The sequence below is a fragment of the Rhinolophus sinicus genome, chromosome X, assembly GCF_036562045.2.
Source record: "Rhinolophus sinicus isolate RSC01 chromosome X, ASM3656204v1, whole genome shotgun sequence".
In the NCBI taxonomy this organism is placed as follows: domain Eukaryota; kingdom Metazoa; phylum Chordata; class Mammalia; order Chiroptera; family Rhinolophidae; genus Rhinolophus; species Rhinolophus sinicus.
In genome coordinates this window covers 51,557,044-51,580,359 of record NC_133768.1, presented here as the reverse complement: position 1 = coordinate 51,580,359, position 23,316 = coordinate 51,557,044, and the positions used below count along the sequence as shown (strand labels likewise).

Here is a 23,316-nt window from a genome sequence, read left to right as displayed (position 1 = left end):
CCACAGAGAACGGAACCCTTAGGCACTGAGACTAGCCGCCCCCTCCCTATCCTCCAAGAGCTCACCCCTCCACCACATGCCCAGTGCTAGAAGTGGAACAATAGCAGTTTCAGATCAAAAGAACAGAATATTTGCAGTTCTGAGAACTGTGGTCTGCAGACAGAGATTCGCAGCACAACTAGTTCTGGTAAAGGGGAGGGAGCTTGGGAAACAGGACCAGCTATGGTGGTGGTCACTGCCATTGCTCTGGGCCACCTCTCACAACTCACCCAGCCCCTGTCCCCACCTATCTGGGCGGATCCCTGCAGGAGTAAACAGAACGGCTGGAACACACAGACTCTGAATCTGGTGCAGGAAGAGCTTTGGAACTTCAAAAGCTCTCTGCATCCCCACAGGGACATAGGTGCCCTATGACCCAGGCAAACTGTTAACAGAGGAGAGCCCACCTTCCAGGAAATCCACCCATTGTGTGAGAAGCTGGAATAGTGCAGAGAAAACATAACACTCCAATGTGAGAGAGAGAAAAAAGGCTGCAGTCGGAGAGAAAATAAAACATTCTAGCAACACGTACTGGAAAACAAAAGAAAGACCTCTTCCTATCAACCTGTTGCAGAAGCCACTCCTGTAGATGCCTAGGAAGAGAAATAATAAATCAGTAATTGCCATGAATAACCAAGGCAACAAGACAGCTCAGAAAGAAAGTGAAAGTCTCCAGAAAAGGAACTTAAAGATATGGAAATATGTGACTTAAATGACAGAGAATTCAAGATTGCAGTTCTGAAAAACTCAACGAGATGCAAGAAAACACAGATAGGCAGTTAATGAACTCAGAAACACAATCAAAGAACAGCATGAGCATTTTACCAAAGAGATTGAAATTTTAAAAAGAACCAAATAGAATTTCTGGAGATTAAGAACTCAATAGAAGAAATTAAGAATGAAATAACCAGCTTAGGTAGTAGAGTTGACCAGATGGAGGAAAGAATCAGTGACATCGAAGATAGAAACCTGGAAATGACACAGATGGAAGAAGAAAGAGACTTGAGACTTAAAAGAAATGAAAGAACTCTACAAGAACTTTCTGACTCCATCAGAAAGAGCAATATAAGAATAATGGGCATACCAGAAGGAGAAGAAGAGAGAAGGAACAGAGAATATATTCAAACAAATTGTCGATGAGAACTTCCCAAATTTGTGGACAGAACTGGACCCTCGAATCCAAGAAGCAAATAGAACACCTAGTTACCTCAATCCCAACAGGCCTTCTCCAAGGCACATTGTATTGAAGCTGTCTAAAATCAACGACAAAGAAAGAATCCTCAAGGCAGCCAGGGAAAAGAAGGCGGTAACTTACAAAGGAAAGCCCATTAGATTATCATCAGATTTTTCAGCAGAAACTCTACAAGCCAGGAGGAGTGGAACCAAATATTCAAACTATTGAAAGAGAGAAATCATGAGCCAAGAATAATATATCCAGCAAAGATATCCTTTAGATATGAAGGAGGAATAAAGACCTTTCCAGACATACAGAAGCTGAGGAATTTTCTAATACACGACCTGCACTACAAGAAATACTAAAGGAGGCTATTCGACCACCATCAACAGGGACAATTTGTGGCAACCAAAACTCAAAAAGGGGAGAGTAAAGGCCTGAACCGAATATGGGAATGGAGAAAGTAAGCGTGCTGAAGAAAATGGAATACTCTAAATATCAAACTTTCTTTTACATAAACTTAAGGGTAACCACTCAAAAAAATCCAGAATTGAAATATATACTGAAATAAAAGAAGAAACAGAGGAAACATCATAGAATACCACCACACAGAAATAATAGACAACAACAAAAAGGCAAAGAAACAATGGAGACACAGCCTTACCAGAAAACTAAAATAGAATGACAGGAAATCCTCACATATCAATAATCACCCTAAATGTAAATGGACTGAACTCACCAATAAAAAGGCACAGAGTAGCAGATTGGAGCAAAAAACTAAACCCAACCATATGCTGTCTCCAAGAGACACATCTCAGCTACAAGGACAAGCATAGACTCAAAGTGAAAGGGTGGAAATTGACACTCCAAGCAAATGGTACCCAGAGTAATTCAGGTGTAGCCGTAATGATATCAGATGAAACAGACTAAGGGTGAAAGAGATAACAAGACACAAAGATGGACATTTCATAATGGTGAAAGGGACTGTACAGCAAGAAGACATAACAGTCATCAATATTTATGCCCCTAATCAGGGAGCACCGAAATATACCAAGCAACTACTAACAGAACTAAAGAGAGAAATTGACCAAAACACAATTATACTGGGGACTTAAATACATCATTGACAGCTATGGATAGATCATCCAAACAGAAAATAAATAACGAAATAGTAGCCCTAAATGACACATTAGATGAAATGGACATCATTGACATTTATAGAGCACTTCATCCTAAAACATCAGACTATACATTCTTTTCTAGTGTACATGGAACATTCTCAAGGATAGACCATATATTGGGACATAAAATCAGTCTCAACAAATTTAAGAAGATTGAAATCATACCATGCATATTCTCTGATCACAAGGCTTTGAAATTGGATATCAACTGTAAAAAGAAAGCGGGAAACAACACAAATACATGGAGATTAAACAACATACTTTTAAAGAAGGACTGGGTCAAAGAAGAAATTAGAGGAGAGATCAAAAGATACATAGAAACAAATGACAATGAAAATACATCCTACCAAAATTTTTGGGATGCAGCGAAAGCAGTTTTAAGAGGAAATTTATCTCATTACAGGCCTATCTCAAGAAACAAGAAAACTCCCAAATAAATAACCTCATGTTACACCTTAAAGAACTAGAAAAAGAAGAACAAGTAAAACCCAAGGTCAGCAGAAGAAAGGAAATAACAAAAATTAGAGCAGAACTAAATGAAATAGAGAACAAAAGACAATAGAAAAAATTAATGTGACAAAGAGCTGGTTCTTTGAAAAGATTAACAAAATTGACAAACCCTTGGCTAGACTTACTAAGATAAAAGAGAAGACACTGATTAACAAAATCAGAAACGTAAAAGGGAAGTTATCACGGACACCACAGAAATACAAAGGATCATCCAAGAATACTATGAAGGACTATATGCCACCAAATTCAACAACCTAGAAGAAATGGACAAGTTCTTAGAAACATATAGCCTTCAAGGCTGAACCATGAAGAACTGGAAAATCTAAACAGACCGATCACCAGTAACTAAATTGAATCAGTCATCCAAAACCTTCCCAAAAGCAAAAGTCCGGGACCAGATGGCTTCACTAGTGAATTCTACCAAACCTTCAAAGAGGATCTAATACCAATTCTGCACAAACTCTTCCAAAAATTGAAGAAGAGACAGTACTCCTAACTCATTTTATGAGGCCAACATTACCCTGATACCAAAACCTGGTAAGGACAGCACAAAAAAGAAAACTACAGACCAATATCTCTAATGAATACCGATGCAAAAATCCTAAATAAAATTCTAGCAAATCGAATACAACAATGCATTAAAAAGATTATTCATCACGACCAAGTGGGGTTCATCCCGGGGCACAAGGATGGTTCAACATCAAATCCATCAATGTGATACATCACATAAACAAAATAAAGGACAAAAATCATATGATTATATCAATTGATGCAGAAAAAGCATTTGACAAGATACAACATCCATTTATGATTAAAACACTTAATAAAATGGGTATAGAAGGAAAATACCTTAACATAATAAAGGCCATATATGACAAGCCCTCTGCTAATCTCATAATTAATGGAGAAAAACTGAAGCCCTTTGCTCTACGTTCAGGAACACGACAGGGATGTCCCCTATCACCTCTGCTTTTCAACATAGTGTTGGAAGTCCTTGCCAGAGCAATCAGGCAAGAGAAAGAAATAAAAGGCATCCAAATTGGGAATGAAGAAGTTAAATTATCACTCTTTGCAGATGACATGATGCTATATATAGAAAACCCTAAAGACTCCACCAAAAAGCTATTAGAAACAATCAGCGAATACAGTAAAGTTGCTGGCTACAAAATCAACGCACAAAAGTCCATTGCCTTCCTATATACTAACAATGAAATCTCAGAAAAAGAAATACAAAAACAATTCCTTTTGCAATTGCAGCAAAAAGAATAAAATACCTAGGAATAAACTTAACCAAGGATGTGAAAGACCTATATGCTGAAAACTGTAAGACATTTTTGAAAGAAATTGAAGAAGACACAAAGAAATGGAAAGACATTCCGTGCTCATGGATTGGAAGAATCAACATAGTTAAAATGGCCATATTACCCAAAGCAATATACAGATTCAATGCAATCCCCATCAAAATCCCAATGGCATATTTTAAAGAAATAGAACAAAAAATCATCAGATTTGTTTGGAACCACAAGAGACCCCGAATAGCCAAAGCAATCTTAAGAATAAAGAACAATAATGGAAGTATCACACTTCCTGACTTTGGCTTGTACTACAGGGCTACAATAATCAAAACAACATGGTATTGGCAGAAAAACAGACACATAGACCAATGGAATAGAATTGAGAACCCAGAAATAAAACCACATAAATATGGACAGATAATTTTTGACAAAGAAGCTAAAAACATACAATGGAGCAAAGACAGCCTCTTCAATAAATGGTGCTGGGAGAATTGGATAGCCACGTGCAAAAGAATGAAACTGGACTGCTATTTGTCACCATGTACCAAAGTTAATTCAAAATGGATCAAAGACTTAAGCATAAGACCTGACACAATAAACTGCATAGAAGAAAACATAGGTACTAAACTTATGGACCTTGGGTTCAAAGAGCATTTTATGAACTTGACTCCAAAGGCAATGGAAGTAAAAGCTAAAATAAACGAATGGGACTATATGAAACTTAAAAGCTTCTGCACAGCAAAAGAAACCATTGACAAAATAAAGAGGCCACCAACTGAATGGGAGAAGATTTTTGCAAACAGTGCCTCCGATAAGGGGCTAGTATCCAGAATATACAAGGAACTCATGCAACTCAACAACAAAAAACAAACAACCCAATTGAAAAATGGGCAGAGGACTTGAAGAGACATTTCTCCAAAGAGGACATACAAATGGCAAATAGACATATGAAAAAATGCTCAACATCACTAATCATCAGAGAAATGCAAATCAAAACCACAATGAGATATCACCTCACCCCAGTCAGAATGGCTATCATCAACAAGACAAATAGTAACAAATGTTGGAGAGGCTGTGGAGAAAAAGGAACCCTCATACACTGTTGGTGGGAATGCAGACTGGTGCAGCCGTTATGGAAGGCAGTGTGGAGGTTCCTCAAAAATTACGAATAGAATTGCCATATGACCCAGCAATCCCTCTCCTGGGTATCTACCCAAAAATCTGAAAACATTTAGAGATAAAGACACGTGTGCTCCAATGTTCATTGCAGCTTTGTTTACGGTGGCCAAGACATGGAAACAACCAAAATGTCCTTCGATAGATGAATGGATAAAGAAGTTGTGGTATATATACACAATGGAATACTATTCGGCAGTAAGAAAAGATGATATAGGAACATTTGTGACAACATGGATGGATCTTGAGAGAGTAATGCTGAGCGAAACAAGTCAGACAGAAAAAGCAGAGAACCATGTGATTTCACTGATATGTGGTATATAAACCAAAAACAACAAAAGAACAAGACAAACAAATGAGAAACAGAAACTCATAGACACAGACAATAGTTTAGTGGTTGCCAGAGTGTAAGGGGGTGGGGGTGGGGGTGGGAGATGAGGGTAAGGGGATCGAATATATGGTGATGGAAGGAGAACTGACTCTGGGTGATGAACACACAATGGGATTTATAGATGATGTAATACAGAATTGTACACCTGAAATCTATGTAATTTTACTAACAATTGTCACCCCAATAAATTTAATTAAAAAAAAAAAAAAAAGAATAATGGGCATACCAGAAGGAGAAGAAAGAGAGAAGGGAACAGAGAGTATATACAAACAAATAGTCGATGAGAACTTCCCAAACATGTGGAAAGAATTGGATCCTTGAATCCAAGAAGCAAATAGAACACCTACTTACCTCATCCCCAATAGGCCTTTTCCAAGGCAGATTGTATTGAAGCTCTCAAAAATCAATGAAAAAGAAAGAACCCTTGGGCCGGCCCGGTGGCTCAGGTGGTTAGAGCTCCATGCTCCTAACTCCGAAGGTTGCTGGTTTGATTCCCACATGGGCCAGTGGACTCTCAACCACAAGGCTGCCGGTTCAACTCCTCGAGTCCCCCAAGGGATGGTGGGCTCCACCCCCTGCAACTAAGATTGAACATGGCTCCTTGAGCTGAGCTACCTCCCAGATGGCTCAGATGGCAAAAGATAACAAGAGACAAAGATGGACATTTCATAATGGTAAAGGGGACTATACAACAAGAAGACATAACACTCATCAATATTTATGCCTCTAATCAGGGAGCACCAAAATATACCAATCAACTACTAAAAGAACTAAAGGGAGAAATTGACCAAAACACAGTTATACTTCGGGACCTAAATACATCACTGACAGCTATAGCTAGATGATCCAAACAGAAAATAAATAATGAAATAGCCCTAAATGACACATTAATGAAATGGATATAATTGACATTTATAGAGCACTTCACCCTAAAACATCAGACTATACATTTTTTTCTAGTGTACATGGAACATTCTCAAGGATAGACCATATATTGGGACATAAAACTAACCTCAGCAAATTTAGGAAGATTGAAGTCATACCAAGCATATTCTGATCACAAGGCTTTGAAATTGGACATCTACTGCAAAAAGAAAGCATGAAAAAACACAAATACATGAAGATTAAACAACACACATTTAAAGAATGACTAGGTCAAAGAAGAAATTAGAGGACAGGTCAAAGGATACATAGAAACAAATGCAAATGAAAATGCATCCTACCAAAATTTTTGGGACGCAGCGAAAGCAGTTTTAAGAGGGAAATTTATATCATTACAGGCCTATCTCAAGAAACAAGAAAAATCCCAGATAAATAACCTCACGTTACACCTTAATAAACTAGAAAAAGAAGAACAAATGAAACCTAAGGTCAGCAGAAGAAAGGAAATAATAAATATCAGAGCGGAACTAAATGAAATAGAGAACAAAAGTACAATAGAAAAAATTAGTGTGACAAAAAGCTAGTTCTTTGAAAAGATTAACAAAATTGAGAAACACTTGGTTAGACTCACGAAGACAAAAAGAGAAATAACACTAATAAACAAAATCAGAAATGAAAGAGAATTGCCACAGAAATACAAAGGATCATCCAAGAATACTATGAAGGACTATATGCCACCAAATTCAATAACCTAGAAGAAATGGATAAGTTCTTAGAAACATATAGCCTGCCAAGGTTGAACCATGAAGAACTGGAAAATCTAAACGACAGATCATCAGTAACAAAATTGAATCAGTCATCCAAAATCTTCCCAAAAGCAAAAGTCTGGGACCAGATGGCTTCACTAATGAATTCAATGACAACCTAATACCAATCTTCCTCAAAATCTCCCCAAAAATTGAAGAAGAGACAGTACTTCTTAACTCATTTTATGAGGCCACAGTACCTTGATACCAAAACCTGGTAAGGACAACACAAAAAAAGAGAACTACAGACCAATATCTCTGATGAATACAGACGCAAAAATCCTAAACAAAATTCTAGCAAATCGAATGACACAATGCATTAAAGAGATTATTTATCATGACCAAGTGGGGTTCATCCCCGGGGCACAAGGATGGTTCAACATCCACAAATCCATCAATGTGATACATCACATAAACAAAATAAAGGACAAAAATCGTATGACTATATCAATTGATGCAGAAAAAACATTTGACAAGATACAACATCCATTTATGATTAAAACACTTAATAAATAGGTATAGAAGGAAAATACCTTAACATATTAAAGTTTATTGGGGTGACAATTGTTAGTAAGGTTACTTAGATTTCGGGTCCTTTTCAACATAGTGGTGGAAGTTCTCGCCAGAGCAATCAGACAAGAGAAAGAAATAAAAGACATCCAAATTGGGAATGAAGAAGTCAAATTGTCACTCTTTCCAGATGATGCTATATATGGAAAACCCTAAAGACTCCACCAAAAAGCTATTAGAAACAATCAATGCATACAGTAAAACTGCTGGCTCCAAAACCAACGTACAAAAGTCCACTACATTCTTTTATACTAGCAATGAAATCTCAGAAAAAGAAATATGAAAAACCAATTCCTTTATACAAATGCAGCAAAAAGAATAAAATACCTAGGAATAAACTTAACCAAGGATGTGAAAGACCTATATGCTGAGAACTATAAGACATTTTTGAAAGAAATTGTAAAAGATACAAAGAAATGGAAAGACATTCCATGCTCAGGGGTGGAAAATCAACATAGTTAAAATGGCCATATTACCCAAAGCAATATAGAGATTTCATGTAATCCCCATCAAAATCTCAATGGCATTTTTTAAGTAAGTAGAACAAAAACTCATTAGATTTTTTGGAACCACAAAATACCCTGAATTGCCAAAGCAATCTTAAGAAAAAAGAACAATACTGGAGGTATCACACTCCCTGACTTAGCTTGTACTACAGGGCTACAATAATCAAAACAGCATGGTATTGGCAGAAAAACAGACACGTAGACCAATGGAATAGAATTGAGAACTCAGAAATCAAACCACATAAATATGGACAGTTAATTTTTGACAAAGAAGCAAAAATGTACAATGGAGGAAAGACAGCCTCTTCAATAAATGGTGCTGGCAGAATTGGAAAGCCACGTGCAAAAGAATGAAACTGGACTGCTATCTGTCACCATGTACCAAAATTAATTCAAAATGGATCAAAGACTTACGCATAAGACCTGAAACAATAAACTGCATAGAAGAAAACATAGGTACTAAACTCATGGACCTTGGGTTCAAAGAGCATTTTATGAATTTGACTCCAAAGGCAAGGGAAGTAAAAGCTAAAATAAATGAATGGGACTATATCAAACTTAAAAGCTTCTGCAGAGCAAAAGAAACCATCGACAAAATAAAGAGACAACTAACTGAATGGGCGAAGATTTTTGCAAACAGTGGCTTCTATAAGGGGGTAATACCCAAAACATAGAAAGAACTCATGAAACTCAACAACAACAAAAAAAACAAACACCCCAATTGAAAAATGGGCATAGGACCTGAAGAGACATTTCTCCAAAGAGGGCATACAAATGGCAAATAGACATATGAAAAAATGCTCAACATCATTAATCATCAGAGAAATGCAAATCAAAACCTCAATGAGATATCACCTCACCCCAGTCAGAATGGCTATCCTCAACAAGACAAATAGTAACAAGCGTTGGAGAGGCTGTGGATTAAAAGGAACCCTCATACACTGTTGGTGGGATTGCAGACTGGTGCAGCCGTTATGGAAGGCATTGTGAAGGTTCCTCAAAAAATTACAAATAGAATTGCCATATGACCCAGCAATCCCTCTCCTGGGTGTCTACCCAAAAAATCTGAAAACAGTTATCCATAAAGACACGTGTGCTACAATGTTCACTGCAGCTTTATTTACGGTGGCCAAGAGATGGAAACAACCAAAATGTCCTTTGATTGATGAATGGATAAAGAAGTTGTGGTATATATCAGCGGTAATAAAAGATGAAATAGGACCATTTGTGACAACATGGATGAATCTTGAGTTTATAATGCTTAGCGATATAAGTCAAACAGAAAAAGCAGAGAACCATATGATTTCACTGATATGTGTTATATGAACTAAAACAACAAAAGAACAAGACAAACAAATGAGAGCAAAAACTCATAGACACAGGGGATAGTTTACTGGTTACCAGAGGGTAAGGGGGGCGGGGGGTGGGGGGTGGGAGATGAGGTTAAAGGGGGTCAAATATATGGTGATGTTAGGAGAACTGACTCTGGGTGGTGAACACACAATGGGATTTATAGATGATGTAATGCAGAATTGTACACCTTAAATCTATGTAATTTTACTAACAATTGTCACCCCAATAAACTGTAATTAAAAAAAAAAAGTTGGTGTATTTAACACCAAAGAGACCAAGTTAACCTTAAAGAGACTTTTATAAACCAAAAGAGATCGATTAGGCAGGCAGGTTAACTTTTTCCTGATGATTAATAAGAATGATGGCTCATAAAGAAGTTTAGTTCAAATATGGATTATATAATTTATTTGTTTTTTTGTATATCTGAATCTGGTAATGTAATATTTCCAAACTGCTATGTCTGGATTTTGGTTGAGTTTTTACTATATTCAGCAAATTTCTACAAATGTCTTTATATTTCACTTGTAGGAATTTTAATCAATTTTCATGTTTGTTTTTTCTTAACTACATAACAGTTACCATGTTTTGCCATGTATAATGTGCACCCACGTTTTTGGCCCAAACTTTCAGGGGAAAAGAATCTTTCATTTTAATTTTTAATTCAAATTTTTATTTGATTATATTTGGGTACTTGTTTTTTGTGTTATAAAGGAATTTTAGAAGTTATTTGTTTATTTATTACACTTTTAACTCATAAGCATAAATAAAAGAATTGAAAACATTTATATAGATATGGAATTAGTACTACCCATTTATTATGTGCATTCTTATTTTTCTCTCATAAATTTGGGCAAAAGCTGCACAATTTACACAGTAAAATATGATAACTACTTTTGTAATATGATTCTCTTTACAAATAATTTTATGTTTTCTTAAATCACAAGCCAGTTTTCTCTGCTCTTGTCTAAATATTATTAACTTTTTGACATTTGTTTTGTAACTCTTTTGAGTAATTTTGAAGTATTCTTTATCTTTCTAGCCTGAGAGTCCCAAACTTGTCAATATTCCAGAGAAAATATAAATACAAATCTTTAAAATGTCTTTCATTTTCAATACAATTGTCACTACAAATAAAAGAGGAGTAAACATACCAAAGGAGCATATCTTGGTTTTGGAGGTGGAGGAGGCATCTTGCACTGACAGAGACGTTTTACCTTAGGTGACAGTAATAAAGGCTTACAAGGAGGAAGTGGTGCTCTTTCTCTTGATGGAGGAACTCTACCTGGAGTTGTTTTTGTCCCTTTTCCTTTGAATGTGGTCCTTTTGAATGGCATTTTGTATTCTCTCTTTTGTGCTTCTTTCTTTGAATCTGTAGATGTGGCATCTGATTCATCAACTCCTTTCTTTTTAGCCCCAAATTTATATATTGACTCTTCAGATTCAGCGTCTGAACTTTTCAACATTCCGGGCTTCTTTGGGTCTTTCCTGGAAGACTCATCAGATTCAGCACTAGTAGACTCTATGCCCTTCTTTGCATCCTGCTTCTTGGCATCTTTCTTTGAATATCTCTTAGCCTTCTTTAAATTTTTCTTGTCCTTCTTTGACTCCCAATCAGATTCAGTTTCACTAGATTCTTCAGACTTCATTGCAGACTTCTTTTTGGCATCTTTCTTTGAATCTCTCTTACCTTTCTTTTCAATTTTTTCACTCTTTTTTGAATTCCATTCAGGTTCAGAATCAGCATCAGTTGACGATATGTCCTTCTTGGCATCTTTTTTCTTGTCATCTTTCTGTGACCCTTTCTTATCCTTCTTTGAATCTTTCTTATCTTTTTTTGACTCCAATTCAGACTCAGATTCAGCATCGGTAGACTCTATGTCCTTCTTTGCACCCCTTTTCTTTGAATATTTCTTAGCCTTCTTTGAACCTTTTTTTGCATCCTTTGAGTCTACAGATTCTGCATCAGTAGACTCTGTGTCCTTTTTCGCATCCTTTTTCTTTGAATCTTTCTTAGACTTCTTTGGATCTTTCTTTGCATCCTTTGAGTCTACAGATCCTGCATCAGTAGACTCTACATCCTTCTTTGCATCCTTCTTGCTGTCTTTCTTTGTACCTTTCTTATCTTTCTTTGCATCTTTTGAATCTACAGATTCAGCATCAGAGCTCTTTGCTTCCTTCTTTGAAGACTTCTTTGAATTATTCTGTGAGTAATTCTTTAACCACCTATCAAATTCCATGGATTCAGCACCAGACTCCTCTAAATACATCATTAAACCCATATATGAACTGTTTTTTGAGCAAGCCTCTGATTTGGCATCAGAATTGTTCTTTGAGTTGTTAGAATCGTTCTTTGTACATATGGATTCAATATCTTTCTCCTTGGAATTTTTTGAATCTCTCTTATTTTTTTTTAGATCCTTCATCAAGACTGCCTTAGAATGTTTGGATTCTGGGTTTGCTTCTGATTTGTACTTTGACTTCTTAGATAGTTCACTTTCATGTGATGATTTTGATGGAGTTTTATCTGCTTTATTTCCTTTTTTAGATTTTTGGTCATTTACCATTTTCTTGGATTCTGGAGTTGTTTTACATGGGCCTGTATTTTTCTTAGAATCTTTCTTAAAAGTTGTTTCTTTTTTATCATCTTTGGACTTTTTAGTTTCTGCATTTTGAGGATGGGTTTTAGGAGTATAAAGATGTCTAAATGGAGCCTGTCTCCTGACAGTTAAGTAAATAGATGGTCTTTGGTAAATTTTTCTTAAAGAATGCCTTGACCATTTATGAGCTGTCTTCTGAACCTCCTCTAATTTTCTTTTGTCACATCTCTGAAAAGATTGGTTACAATAATAATAAGTGTTTTTAAATGAGTTATACCTTAACATATTGATACATGAAAATAGTCTAGCTTCTTATTAACCATCCATTTAAAATTGACTATTTCTTTTTCAATGTCCTACATGTGTTTTTGTGTGTTACTTTAGTAGAAAGCTTAGGATTTCCTCAATGATTCGTATTGGGATTGGAACAGCCTTACAAGGATCCATGATATTTCAGGGCTGGTACTCACAATTGATACTGGATTCCTTTTGGACCCTTATATGGGAGAGATATTTTGGAACATTTTATGCACCCTTCACTCTCAAGTTAGTTCAAAAATAAGCTGCTGCCCTTCAAGTTTGTCATGACAATTCTTGTGATAGCTGTAGAATTCAGGTCTAGTCTTTCTACTCCTGCTTTCAAATTGAGAGACTGAAAGCCCTGCTGTGAATTACTGTCAAAAAGAAGATAAAATGAAACAAATGTTTGATCCACATTAATTTGTGTAGCAGTAGTGTAATTACTTTTGAACTCTCACCCAAACATTTGTAAAATCTGGTTGTCATAGTGAACACATAGATTAATTTTACATTTATTTCTTATATTTTTTCAACTATTCAGTAGAGACACCACTAGTCAATGAAATGGTTATATGGAATTAAAGGAGGATCATAAGATAAGCATGCACTTGGATCACTACAAATGAAATGAATGGCCCTTGAATAAATGCATTGACTGTAACACTGCTTTGGGAGATGCTTTTAAAACATGTTTTGATATTACCATGGGTGACCTCTGTGTGCTAGTTTTTATTTTCACTAGTTGATAAGATAATTCCACCTTATAAAAGTAGTAGAAACTTGAATCTCCCAGTATCTAATATCCCAAGTGCCAGAATAAATAAAATGGAAAGGCCCTGAAAACCTCATCAAGATAAATTCCTGTTCTGTTTCAAAATTTAGATGCTTTTGCAGCTGGTAAACATTTCCTGACACATCCCACCAGTTTCAGCATTAGGTTCTCTACCTTGCCTAGCATATTAGCTATATAATGCCTTTGAAATGAAGAACAAATTATAAATAAAAGTTTAATCTGAAACAGGTGGGAGCAACCTGCTGTCTGGGGAATTATAAATTTTAAAATATCAGCTTCCAATAGGTAGTAAAATTCAAATTACATATATCTATATTTCCAATACTTACAGGAACTGTGATTTCTAATTCTGAAGGTCTTGATGGTTTTTTTCTATCTGGCTGGGGTTGTTTGGGAAATGTCAAAGTGAAGTATTCTTGATTCCATAATTTTTTGCTTGATTCATTGACTATAATGAGAGAGGACAATAAACAATTTGTAATTAGTAGCTAGAGTTTCATAAGCATGGAACTATTCTTGACCGGGAAATATATTGTTTAAATTAAACTAAGTTATAACTCAAAATATAGCTTCCCCCCTGGAGTTTGTAGTTTATTTGCATATCAATTAGGGATTCCAGTAAGATTTTCCCATAAAAGCTTATTTCCCCATTTAGCAAAATTATGTTTTAAAATGACATTCGTATTTTTTTTTTGGATTAAACCAATTTTTACAAACAGTTCTTTAAATCATAAAAGTGAAAATAATACAATCAACAGTAGAAATGGAAAATAGAGAAAGATTCACTGTTTCTTTTCAAACATCTCCATCATCTCCTCTATCTTGGTTTTGTTCCTTTATGTCTTTTTGGTTAGATTGCAGACAATATGACTTGTGCAGTCCCTATAATAGCTAGCACAATGCTGAGTATAAAGTAATTAATAAAAGTCTCAATTTATTAAATCTAAGTGTTTATGTTAGCCCTCCTCTGACCTCAATGACATGCGAAGCCACATAAATTAGGGCCACAGACCAAAATACTGCATTCAGTTATGTGATCCTTGTTTGAGAAAAGGCATATATCCACTTGAGGGCATCCAGAATAGAGTGATCAAGAGGATCATTGTATCTGGAAGGTATGTCAAAAGAGGAACTGGTAAGATAGCTCGGGATAGTTCTCCTGGAGATGGAGAGACTAATGAAAGATGTGATCACTATATTCAAATATTTAAAGAGATGTTATATGGAAGAACAGTAGTAAGAGCAATAATAGCATAGCTGTAACTGATAACACTTATATAGTGTTTACTATGTGCCAGACAGTGTTTTAAGCACTTTACACATATTATCTCATTTAATCCTCAAGCACTTTGAATTAGGTAATGTAATTTATAATTGCCTCCATTTTACAGATGTAGCAAAATTAAGCACTAAGAGAGGTTAAATTACTTGCCCCAAACCATAAAGTAGAAGGATTAATATTCAAACACAGATAGTTTGGCTCCAGAGTCCATTCTCTTATCACAAAGTCAGAGACTTTTTTTTATGTGTTTCCTGGGGGAAGAACTAGAACCAATGAGCAAAAGTTGTAGCAGTGCAGGCAGATTTAAGCTCAATATATTAAGGAGAACTTTCCTAAAGTTGTATCCATTTAACAAATGGACCATCCACTTTCATCTTTCTGACTGTATTTTCCTTTTCTACTTTGGGTTTTGTTATTGTGGATTTTAAACACAAGGGAAATTTATGCAGTTAAGGTTGGTTTTTATAATAAGGAAGAACAAACTAAATATTTCCTTTTAAAACAGTGAGTACAAACCTACATCAAGGTCAGAAGTATTTTAAACACACACACATACCAACACACAGATCCACACACATACATGATTCTCCTAAATTTTAACAAAAAATTCAGAGCATTTTATGGAAGATACTAGACATTTGCCCTTAAAATTATTATAAAATATAATCTAAACAATATTGAACTCCAAAGACTAAATTCTTACTTGGTATGGAATTATCATATGATCTGATGTTTACTTCTTGTCTGTTAAAAGAAAAGAAAATGTTTTTCTCTGAAGAAAACCCACAACTTTTTAATGTTCTCAGTACTTAAATGAAGTCAAACCACTAGTGATGTGTGAAAGTGGCACATTTAAGTTTTTATCTGGAATTTGAATTTTTCTTACACACAAGGAAAATTGGTCCATGATATTTTCCATTTGGAAGGTGCCCACTTGATATGGTAATAATCATTTTCTACCGAGGAAATACGTGCTACAATTTATTTTTAATGTATTACTTAGTTAGCAGGGACAGTAAGTTGTGACCATTCCTAATTATGAGATTGTACTTATATATACATGTGCTCTACAGCTTGTTTTTTGACTCTTATAAACTATCAAGTTAGTAAAAAAAAAAAAAAAAAAAAAAAAAAACAAGTAAAAATGGTCAAATGTATTTATGTTTGAGCCAAATATATTTTCATTCACTAAGTGAAGCTCTAGTATCTAGGACAAAGCCTAATCCATACTCATCATTAGATAGCTACTGACTTACTTAAGAAAGATTTTGGAGATACTGAGTAATCAAAATATTTATTCCAGTGGTTTCTCAACTTGAGGTAAACATCAGAATTAACTTGGAATTAAAAAAATATATAAATATTCCCAAGAACTCCTGGACCCATGAGCAGAACCTCTGGGTGTGCCTTAATCAAGTCTGTATTTAAAAACTCAGGTGGTTTGTATACTCAGCTCTGGTTAGGAACAACTGCTTTGAATGGTCTTGGAAAAAGAAAACTTCATAGATATCTGAAATAGTTCAAGCTTGTGCTTTTTGCTTTTCCAAAATATAATTGATCAACAATCTATTAGTCTGTGTTGAAATCACATTCATTCAATAGTGTAGCTAGAAGATATACTATGGCCTGGGATACTAGAAATTTAACAGTTTGAAAGTCTGACATACTGGCTGGATCACTGCTTTCATATTCTGGGAAAAAGACTTTGCACCTGCATTGAATTTTGACCTCCTTCCCACAGCCTAAAGTAGTTTCCAAAACTTTATTTTGAGCACAACTCAATATGTATGTGTATAATTTATACTCTACTGTAATAATATACCTTATAAATCATACATTAAGATAGAAATTTTTTGAAAGATGAAATAAAACATAAATTGAAGTTCTGATGTCTTATTCCCCACGCTCCAATGGATTATTTTGCACATATATCTCACTGTGGAGAACAGTAGGAAAGGCCATCAAGGAACTGTGAGAAAAGGAACAATTTCTCCAAATATCTTGGCATACCTGCGTATATATAGTTATGGTCTCAGTCTCAGATTATTAGAAGTTCAAATATAATTAAACCTCTGAGTATTTTTCTTCCTTTCAAAGCATATTAGTTATTTAAAATTTTATAAATGATTGTGTGTATATTTGTTTGTTACATAGGTGATCTTAACCTATATCATGACATAAAGGAGAAAATGAGTGATAGATGGCAGAAAACAATGGAATGGTATTTTTAAAGCTCTAAACAAACATCAACTTATGATTTTTAACACAGCAAAAATAGTTTTCAAAAATTATGACAAATAACTTTTCCACAAACAAAAATTGAAAATTTTATTGCCAGTAGAAAGCACTGACGAAAATGCAAATGAGAATTCCTTAGGTTGGAGAAAATGACTGAAAAAGATGCACATTTAATACAAGATAGAATAAAGAGCAGCAACAACTTCACTAGCAACTAGGGAAATGCAAATCAAAACCACGATGAGATATCACCTCACACTTGTCAGAATGGCTGTCATCAATGAGACAAATAATAACAAATATTGGAGAGGCTGTGGAGAAAAACACACACTGTTGGTGGGAATATAAATTGGTACAGCTGCTGTGGAAAACAGTATGGAGGATACTCAAAAAATTAAGAATAGAACTACCATATCAACCAGCAGTCCCTCTACTGGGTATCTAACCCAAAAATCTGAAAACATTTATCCACAAAGATATATGTACCCCTAAGTTTATTGCAGCATTATTCATAGTGACCAAGATGGAAACAACCAAAATGTCCTTCAATAGATGATTGGATAGAGAAGAGGTAGTGTGTATACACAATTCTGCCATAAGAAAAGGTGAAACACTGCCATTTGAGACAACATGGACAGACCTTGAGATTATTATGATAAGCAAAACAAGTCAGACAGAAAAAGTCCAGAACTATATGACTTTGCTCATATGTGGGAATTAAAATTGAAAGAACCAAAGGAAAAAGACAAAAAAAGAAACAAAAACTCATAGACAGAAACAGTTTAGTGATTACCAGAGGGTAAGGAGGGATGAAGAATGGTAGGTGAGGGTAAAGGGGAACCAATATATGATGATGGAAAGAGAACTGACTCTGGGTGGTGAACACACAATGTGATATATAGATGATGTATTACAGAATTATACACCTGAAACCTATGTAACTTTACTAAAAATTGTCACCCCAATAAACTTTAATTAAAAAAATCAATAAAAAGTAAACACACCAAAATGTTTGGAGAATGACGTCAAAAAATGGCAGCGTGAGACGTCATCAAAATGGCGACATGAAGTGAGCCTCTGTAAAGCTACCCTGGAATTTACAACTAATCGAACAACAATAACTCCACAAAGGACTCCCTACACAGCAGAGAGGCAAGACGAAGAGGCCCACTACTGAATTTACCTAAGGTGGGCAAAATGCACGAGCCGGGGAGGAGGAAAGGGAGAAGTGCGGAGACGGAGCTGTGCGGGCGCAGGACGCAGACCTAGATCAGTGCTCCAAGCTCGTTGCATCCCAGAAGTACTGCAGGTGGGGGAGAGAGAAGAACTTGGACTCCTGGTGCTCCGCTTATGGCCCACAGGGATGAGGGGGCAGCAAATAACACAGCTGAACACAACGCTCATGGCAGAGACCTCGGAGAAAAGACTGAGGGAAGAAGGCTGAAAACGGTGGTTTAAGGCCTCACTGCCGAGCAGAGAACGGAAGCCTTAGGCACTGAGACTAGCTGCCACGACCCTACCCTCCCAGAGCTCACACTGCCCCCCACCTGCCCGGTGCTGGAAGCAGAGCTGTAGCAGTGTCAGGTCGGAGGAACAGAATATTTGCTGTTCTGAGAACTGTGGACCGCAGACACAGATTCACAGCAAAACTAGTTTGGGCAAAGGGGAGGGAGCTGTGGAAGCTGGACTGGCTGCGGTGGTGGTCCCTGTCATTGCTCTGGGCCACCTCTCACAACTCACCCGGCCCCTGGCCCGACCTATCTGGGCAGATCCCGGCAGGAGTAAACAGAACTGCTGAAACATACGAGCTCTGAATCTGGTGAAGTAAGAGCTTTGGAACTTCAAAGGCTCTCCGCATACCCACATGGACACTGCGCCCTGTGACCAAGGCAAACTATTAATAGAGGAGAAGCCCGTCTCATAGGGAATTCCCCCATTGTGTGAGAAGCTGGAATAGTGCAGAGAAAACATAGCACTACTGTGTGAGAGAGACAAAAAAAGGCTATAGTCGGAGAGAAAATAAAACATTCTACCAACAAGTACTAGAAAACATAAGAAAGACCTCTTCCTATCAACCTGTTGCAGAAGCCACTCCTGTAGATGTCTAGAAAGAGAAATAATAAATCAGTAATTGCCATGAATAACCAAGGCAACAAGAAAGCTCAGAAAGAAAGTAAAAAGTCTCCAGAAAAGGCACTTAAAGATATGGAAATACGTGACTTAAATGACAGAGAATTCAAGACTGCAGTACTGAAAAAAACTCAACGAGATGCAAAAAACACAGAAAGGCAGTTTAATGAACTCAGAAACACAATCAAAGAACAATATGAGCATTTTATTAAAGAGATTGAAATTTTAAAAAAGAACCAAATAGAATTTCTGGAGATTAAGAACTCAATAGAAGAAATCAAAATGAAATAACCAGCTTAGGTAGTAGAGTTGACCAGATAGAGGAAAGAATGAGTGACATCGAAGATAGAAACCTGGACATTACACAGATGGAAGAAAAAAGACTTGAGACTTAAAAGAAATGAAAGAACTCTACAAGAACTTTCTGACTCCATCAGAAAGAGCAATATAAGAATAATGGGCATACCAGAAGGAGAAGAAAGAGAGAAGGGAACAGAGAATATATTCAAACAAATTGTTGATGAGAACTTCCCAAACTTGTGGACAGAACTGGATCCTTGAATCCAAGAAGCAAATAGAACACCTAATTACCTCAATCCCAACAGGCCTTCTCCAAGGCACATTGTATTGAAGCTGTCTAAAATCAATGACAAAGAAAGAATCCTCAAGGAAGCCAGGGAAAAGAAGACAGTAACCTTCAAAGGAAAGCCCATTAGATTATCATCAGATTTTTCAGCAGAAACTCTACAAGCCAGGAGGGAGTGGAACCAAATATTCAAACTATTGAAAGAGAGAAATCATGAGCCAAGAATAATATATCCAGCAAAGATATCCTTTAGATGTGAAGGAGGAATAAAGACCTTTCCAGACATACAGAAGCTGAGGGAATTTTCTAATACACGACCTGCACTACAAGAAATACTAAAGGAGGCTATTCGACCACCATCAACATGGACAATTTGTGGCAACCAAAACATAAAAAGGGGGAGAGTAAAGGTCTGAACCGGAATATGGGAATGGAGAAAGTAAGCGTACTGAAGAAAATGGAACATTCTAAATATCAAACTTTCTTTTACAAAAACTTAAGGGTAACCACTCAAAGGAGTCCAGAACTGAGTTCCAGAAAAATGGCGGAGTGAAGTGAGCCTCTGTAAAGCTCCCCTGGAATTTACAAATAATCGAACAACAAAAACTCCACAAAGGACTCCCTGCACAGCAGACAGGCAAGACGAAGAGGCCCACTACCGACTGAAATCACCTCCTGGTGGGAGATTCGCGAGTGGAGGGAGGAGGAAAGGAGAAGTGAGCGGAGGACGGCAGCGGCGCAGGACTCAGACCCAGCTCAGTGCGCCGAGCTCGCTGCTTCCCGGAACTACCGCAGCTGCGGGAGATCGGACTGCTAGGGCTCCGCCAGGGCTCCACAGGGCTGAGGGGACAGCATATAACACGGCTGAACCCAACGCTCACGGCAGAGACCTCGGAGAAAAGACTGAGGGAAAAAGGCTGAAAACAGTGGTTTAAGCCTGCACTGCCGAGCAGAGAACGGAGCCTTAGGCACTGAGACTAGCTGCCCCCTCCCTCCCCTCCCAGAGCTCGCCCCGCCCCAACCTGCCGGTGCTAGAAGCGAAACAGTAGCAGTGTCAGATCAAAACAACAGAAAATTTGCTATATTTGAGAACTGTGGCCCACAAACACAAATCCACAGCCCAACTAGTTCCGGCAAAGGGGAGAGAGCTGTGGAAGCAGGATCGGTGTGGTGGTGGTCGCCGCCATTGCTCTGGGCCACCTCTCACAGCTCACCCCGCCCCTGGCCCCACCTATCTGGGCGGATCCCTGCAGGAGTAAACAGAAGTGCTGAAACATATGGGCTCTGAATCAGGAACTGGAAGAGCTTTGGAACATCAAAAGCTCTCTGCATACCCACCGGGACACTGCGCCATGTGACCTAGGAGAACTATTAACAGAGGAGAAGCCCGTCTCCCAGGGAATCCCCTCAGTGTGTGAGAAGCTGCAATAGTGCAGAGAAAACATAGCACTACCTTGTGAGAGAGGAAAAAAAAAAAAGCTTGCAGTCGGAGAAAAAGTAAAACATTCTACCAACAAGTACTGGAAAACAAAAGAAAGACCTCTTCCTATCAACCTGTTGCAGAAGTCACTCCTGTAGATGTCTAGGAAGAGAAATAGTAAACCAGTAATCGCCATGAATAACCAAGGCAACAAGATAGCTCAGAAAGAAAGTGAAAAATCTCCAGAAAAGGCACTTAAAGATACAGAAATATGTGACTTAAATGACAGAGAATTCAAGATTGCAGTTCTGAAAAAACTCAACGAGATACAAGAAAACACAGATAGGCAGTTAAATGAACTCAGAAACTCAATCAAAGAACAGCATGAGCATTTTACGAAAGAGATTGAAATTTTAAAAAGAACCAAATAGAATTTCTGGAGATTAAGAACTCAATAGAAGAAATTAAGAATGAAATAACCAGCTTAGGTAGTAGAGTTGACCAGATGGAGGAAAGAATCAGTGACATCGAAGATAGAAACCTGGAAATGACACAGATAGAAGAAGAAAGAGACTTGAGACTTAAAAGAAATGAAAGAACTCTACAAGAACTTTCTGACTCCATCAGAAAGAGCAATATAAGAATAATGGGCATACCAGAAGGAGAAGAAAGAGAGAAGGGAACAGAGAATATATTCAAACAAATTGTCGATGAGAACTTCCCAAATTTGTGGACAGAACTGGACCCTCGAATCCAAGAAGCAAATAGAACACCTAGTTACCTCAATCCCAACAGGCCTTCTCCAAGGCACATTGTATTGAAGCTGTCTAAAATCAACGACAAAGAAAGAATCCTCAAGGCAGCCAGGGAAAAGAAGACGGTAACTTACAAAGGAAAGCCCATTAGATTATCATCAGATTTTTCAGCAGAAACTCTACAAGCCAGGAGGAGTGGAACCAAATATTCAAACTATTGAAAGAGAGAAATCATGAGCCAAGAATAATATATCCAGCAAAGATATCCTTTAGATATGAAGGAGGAATAAAGACCTTTCCAGACATACAGAAGCTGAGGAATTTTCTAATACACGACCTGCACTACAAGAAATACTAAAGGAGGCTATTCGACCACCATCAACAGGGACAATTTGTGGCAACCAAAACTCAAAAAGGGGAGAGTAAAGGCCTGAACCGAATATGGGAATGGAGAAAGTAAGCGTGCTGAAGAAAATGGAATACTCTAAATATCAAACTTTCTTTTACATAAACTTAAGGGTAACCACTCAAAAAAAATCCAGAACTGAAATATATACTGAAATAAAAGAAGAAACAGAGAGAAACATCATAGAATACCACCACACAGAAATAATAGACGACAACAAAAAGGCAAAGAAACAATGGAGACACAGCCTTACCAGAAAACTAAAGATAGAATGACAGGAAATCCTCACATATCAATAATCACCCTAAATGTAAATGGACTGAACTCACCAATAAAAAGGCACAGAGTAGCAGATTGGATCATAAACTAAACCCAACCATATGCTGTCTCCAAGAGACACATCTCAGCTACAAGGACAAGCATAGACTCAAAGTGAAATTGTGGAAATTGACACTCCAAGCAAATGGTACCCAGAGAAAATCAGGTGTAGCCATAATGATATCAGATGAAACAGACTTCAAGGTGAAAAAGATAACAAGAGACAAAGATGGACATTTCATAATGGTGAAGGGGACTGTACAACAAGAAGACATAACAGTCATCAATATTTATGCCCCCAATCAGGGAGCACCGAAATACACCAAGCAACTACTAACAGAACTAAAGGGAGAAATTGACCAAAACACAATTATACTAGGGGACTTAAATACATCATTGACAGCTATGGATAGATCATCCAAACAGAAAATAAATAACGAAATAGTAGCCCTAAATGACACATTAGATGAAATGGACATAATTGACATTTATAGAGCACTTCATCCTAAAACATCAGACTATACATTCTTTTCTAGTGTACATGGAACATTCTCAAGGATAGACCATATATTGGGACATAAAATCAGTCTCAACAAATTTAAGAAGAT

At 37.0% G+C, this 23,316-nt stretch overlaps 1 protein-coding gene across 1 annotated transcript in view; it reads right to left on the bottom strand.

Moving 5' to 3' along the window:
• Positions 1 to 23,316, bottom strand: part of CYLC1 (cylicin 1) — a 36,337-nt gene that overhangs the window by 8,723 nt on the left and 4,298 nt on the right. The window contains exons 3-5 of the mRNA XM_019717597.2: positions 15,559 to 15,599; positions 13,903 to 14,021; positions 11,035 to 12,708 (exon numbers count right to left, since the gene is read on the bottom strand). Of these exons, the coding sequence (XP_019573156.2) occupies positions 11,035 to 12,708; positions 13,903 to 14,021; positions 15,559 to 15,599 (1,834 nt within the window). The remainder of the gene's footprint in view (positions 1 to 11,034; positions 12,709 to 13,902; positions 14,022 to 15,558; positions 15,600 to 23,316) is intronic.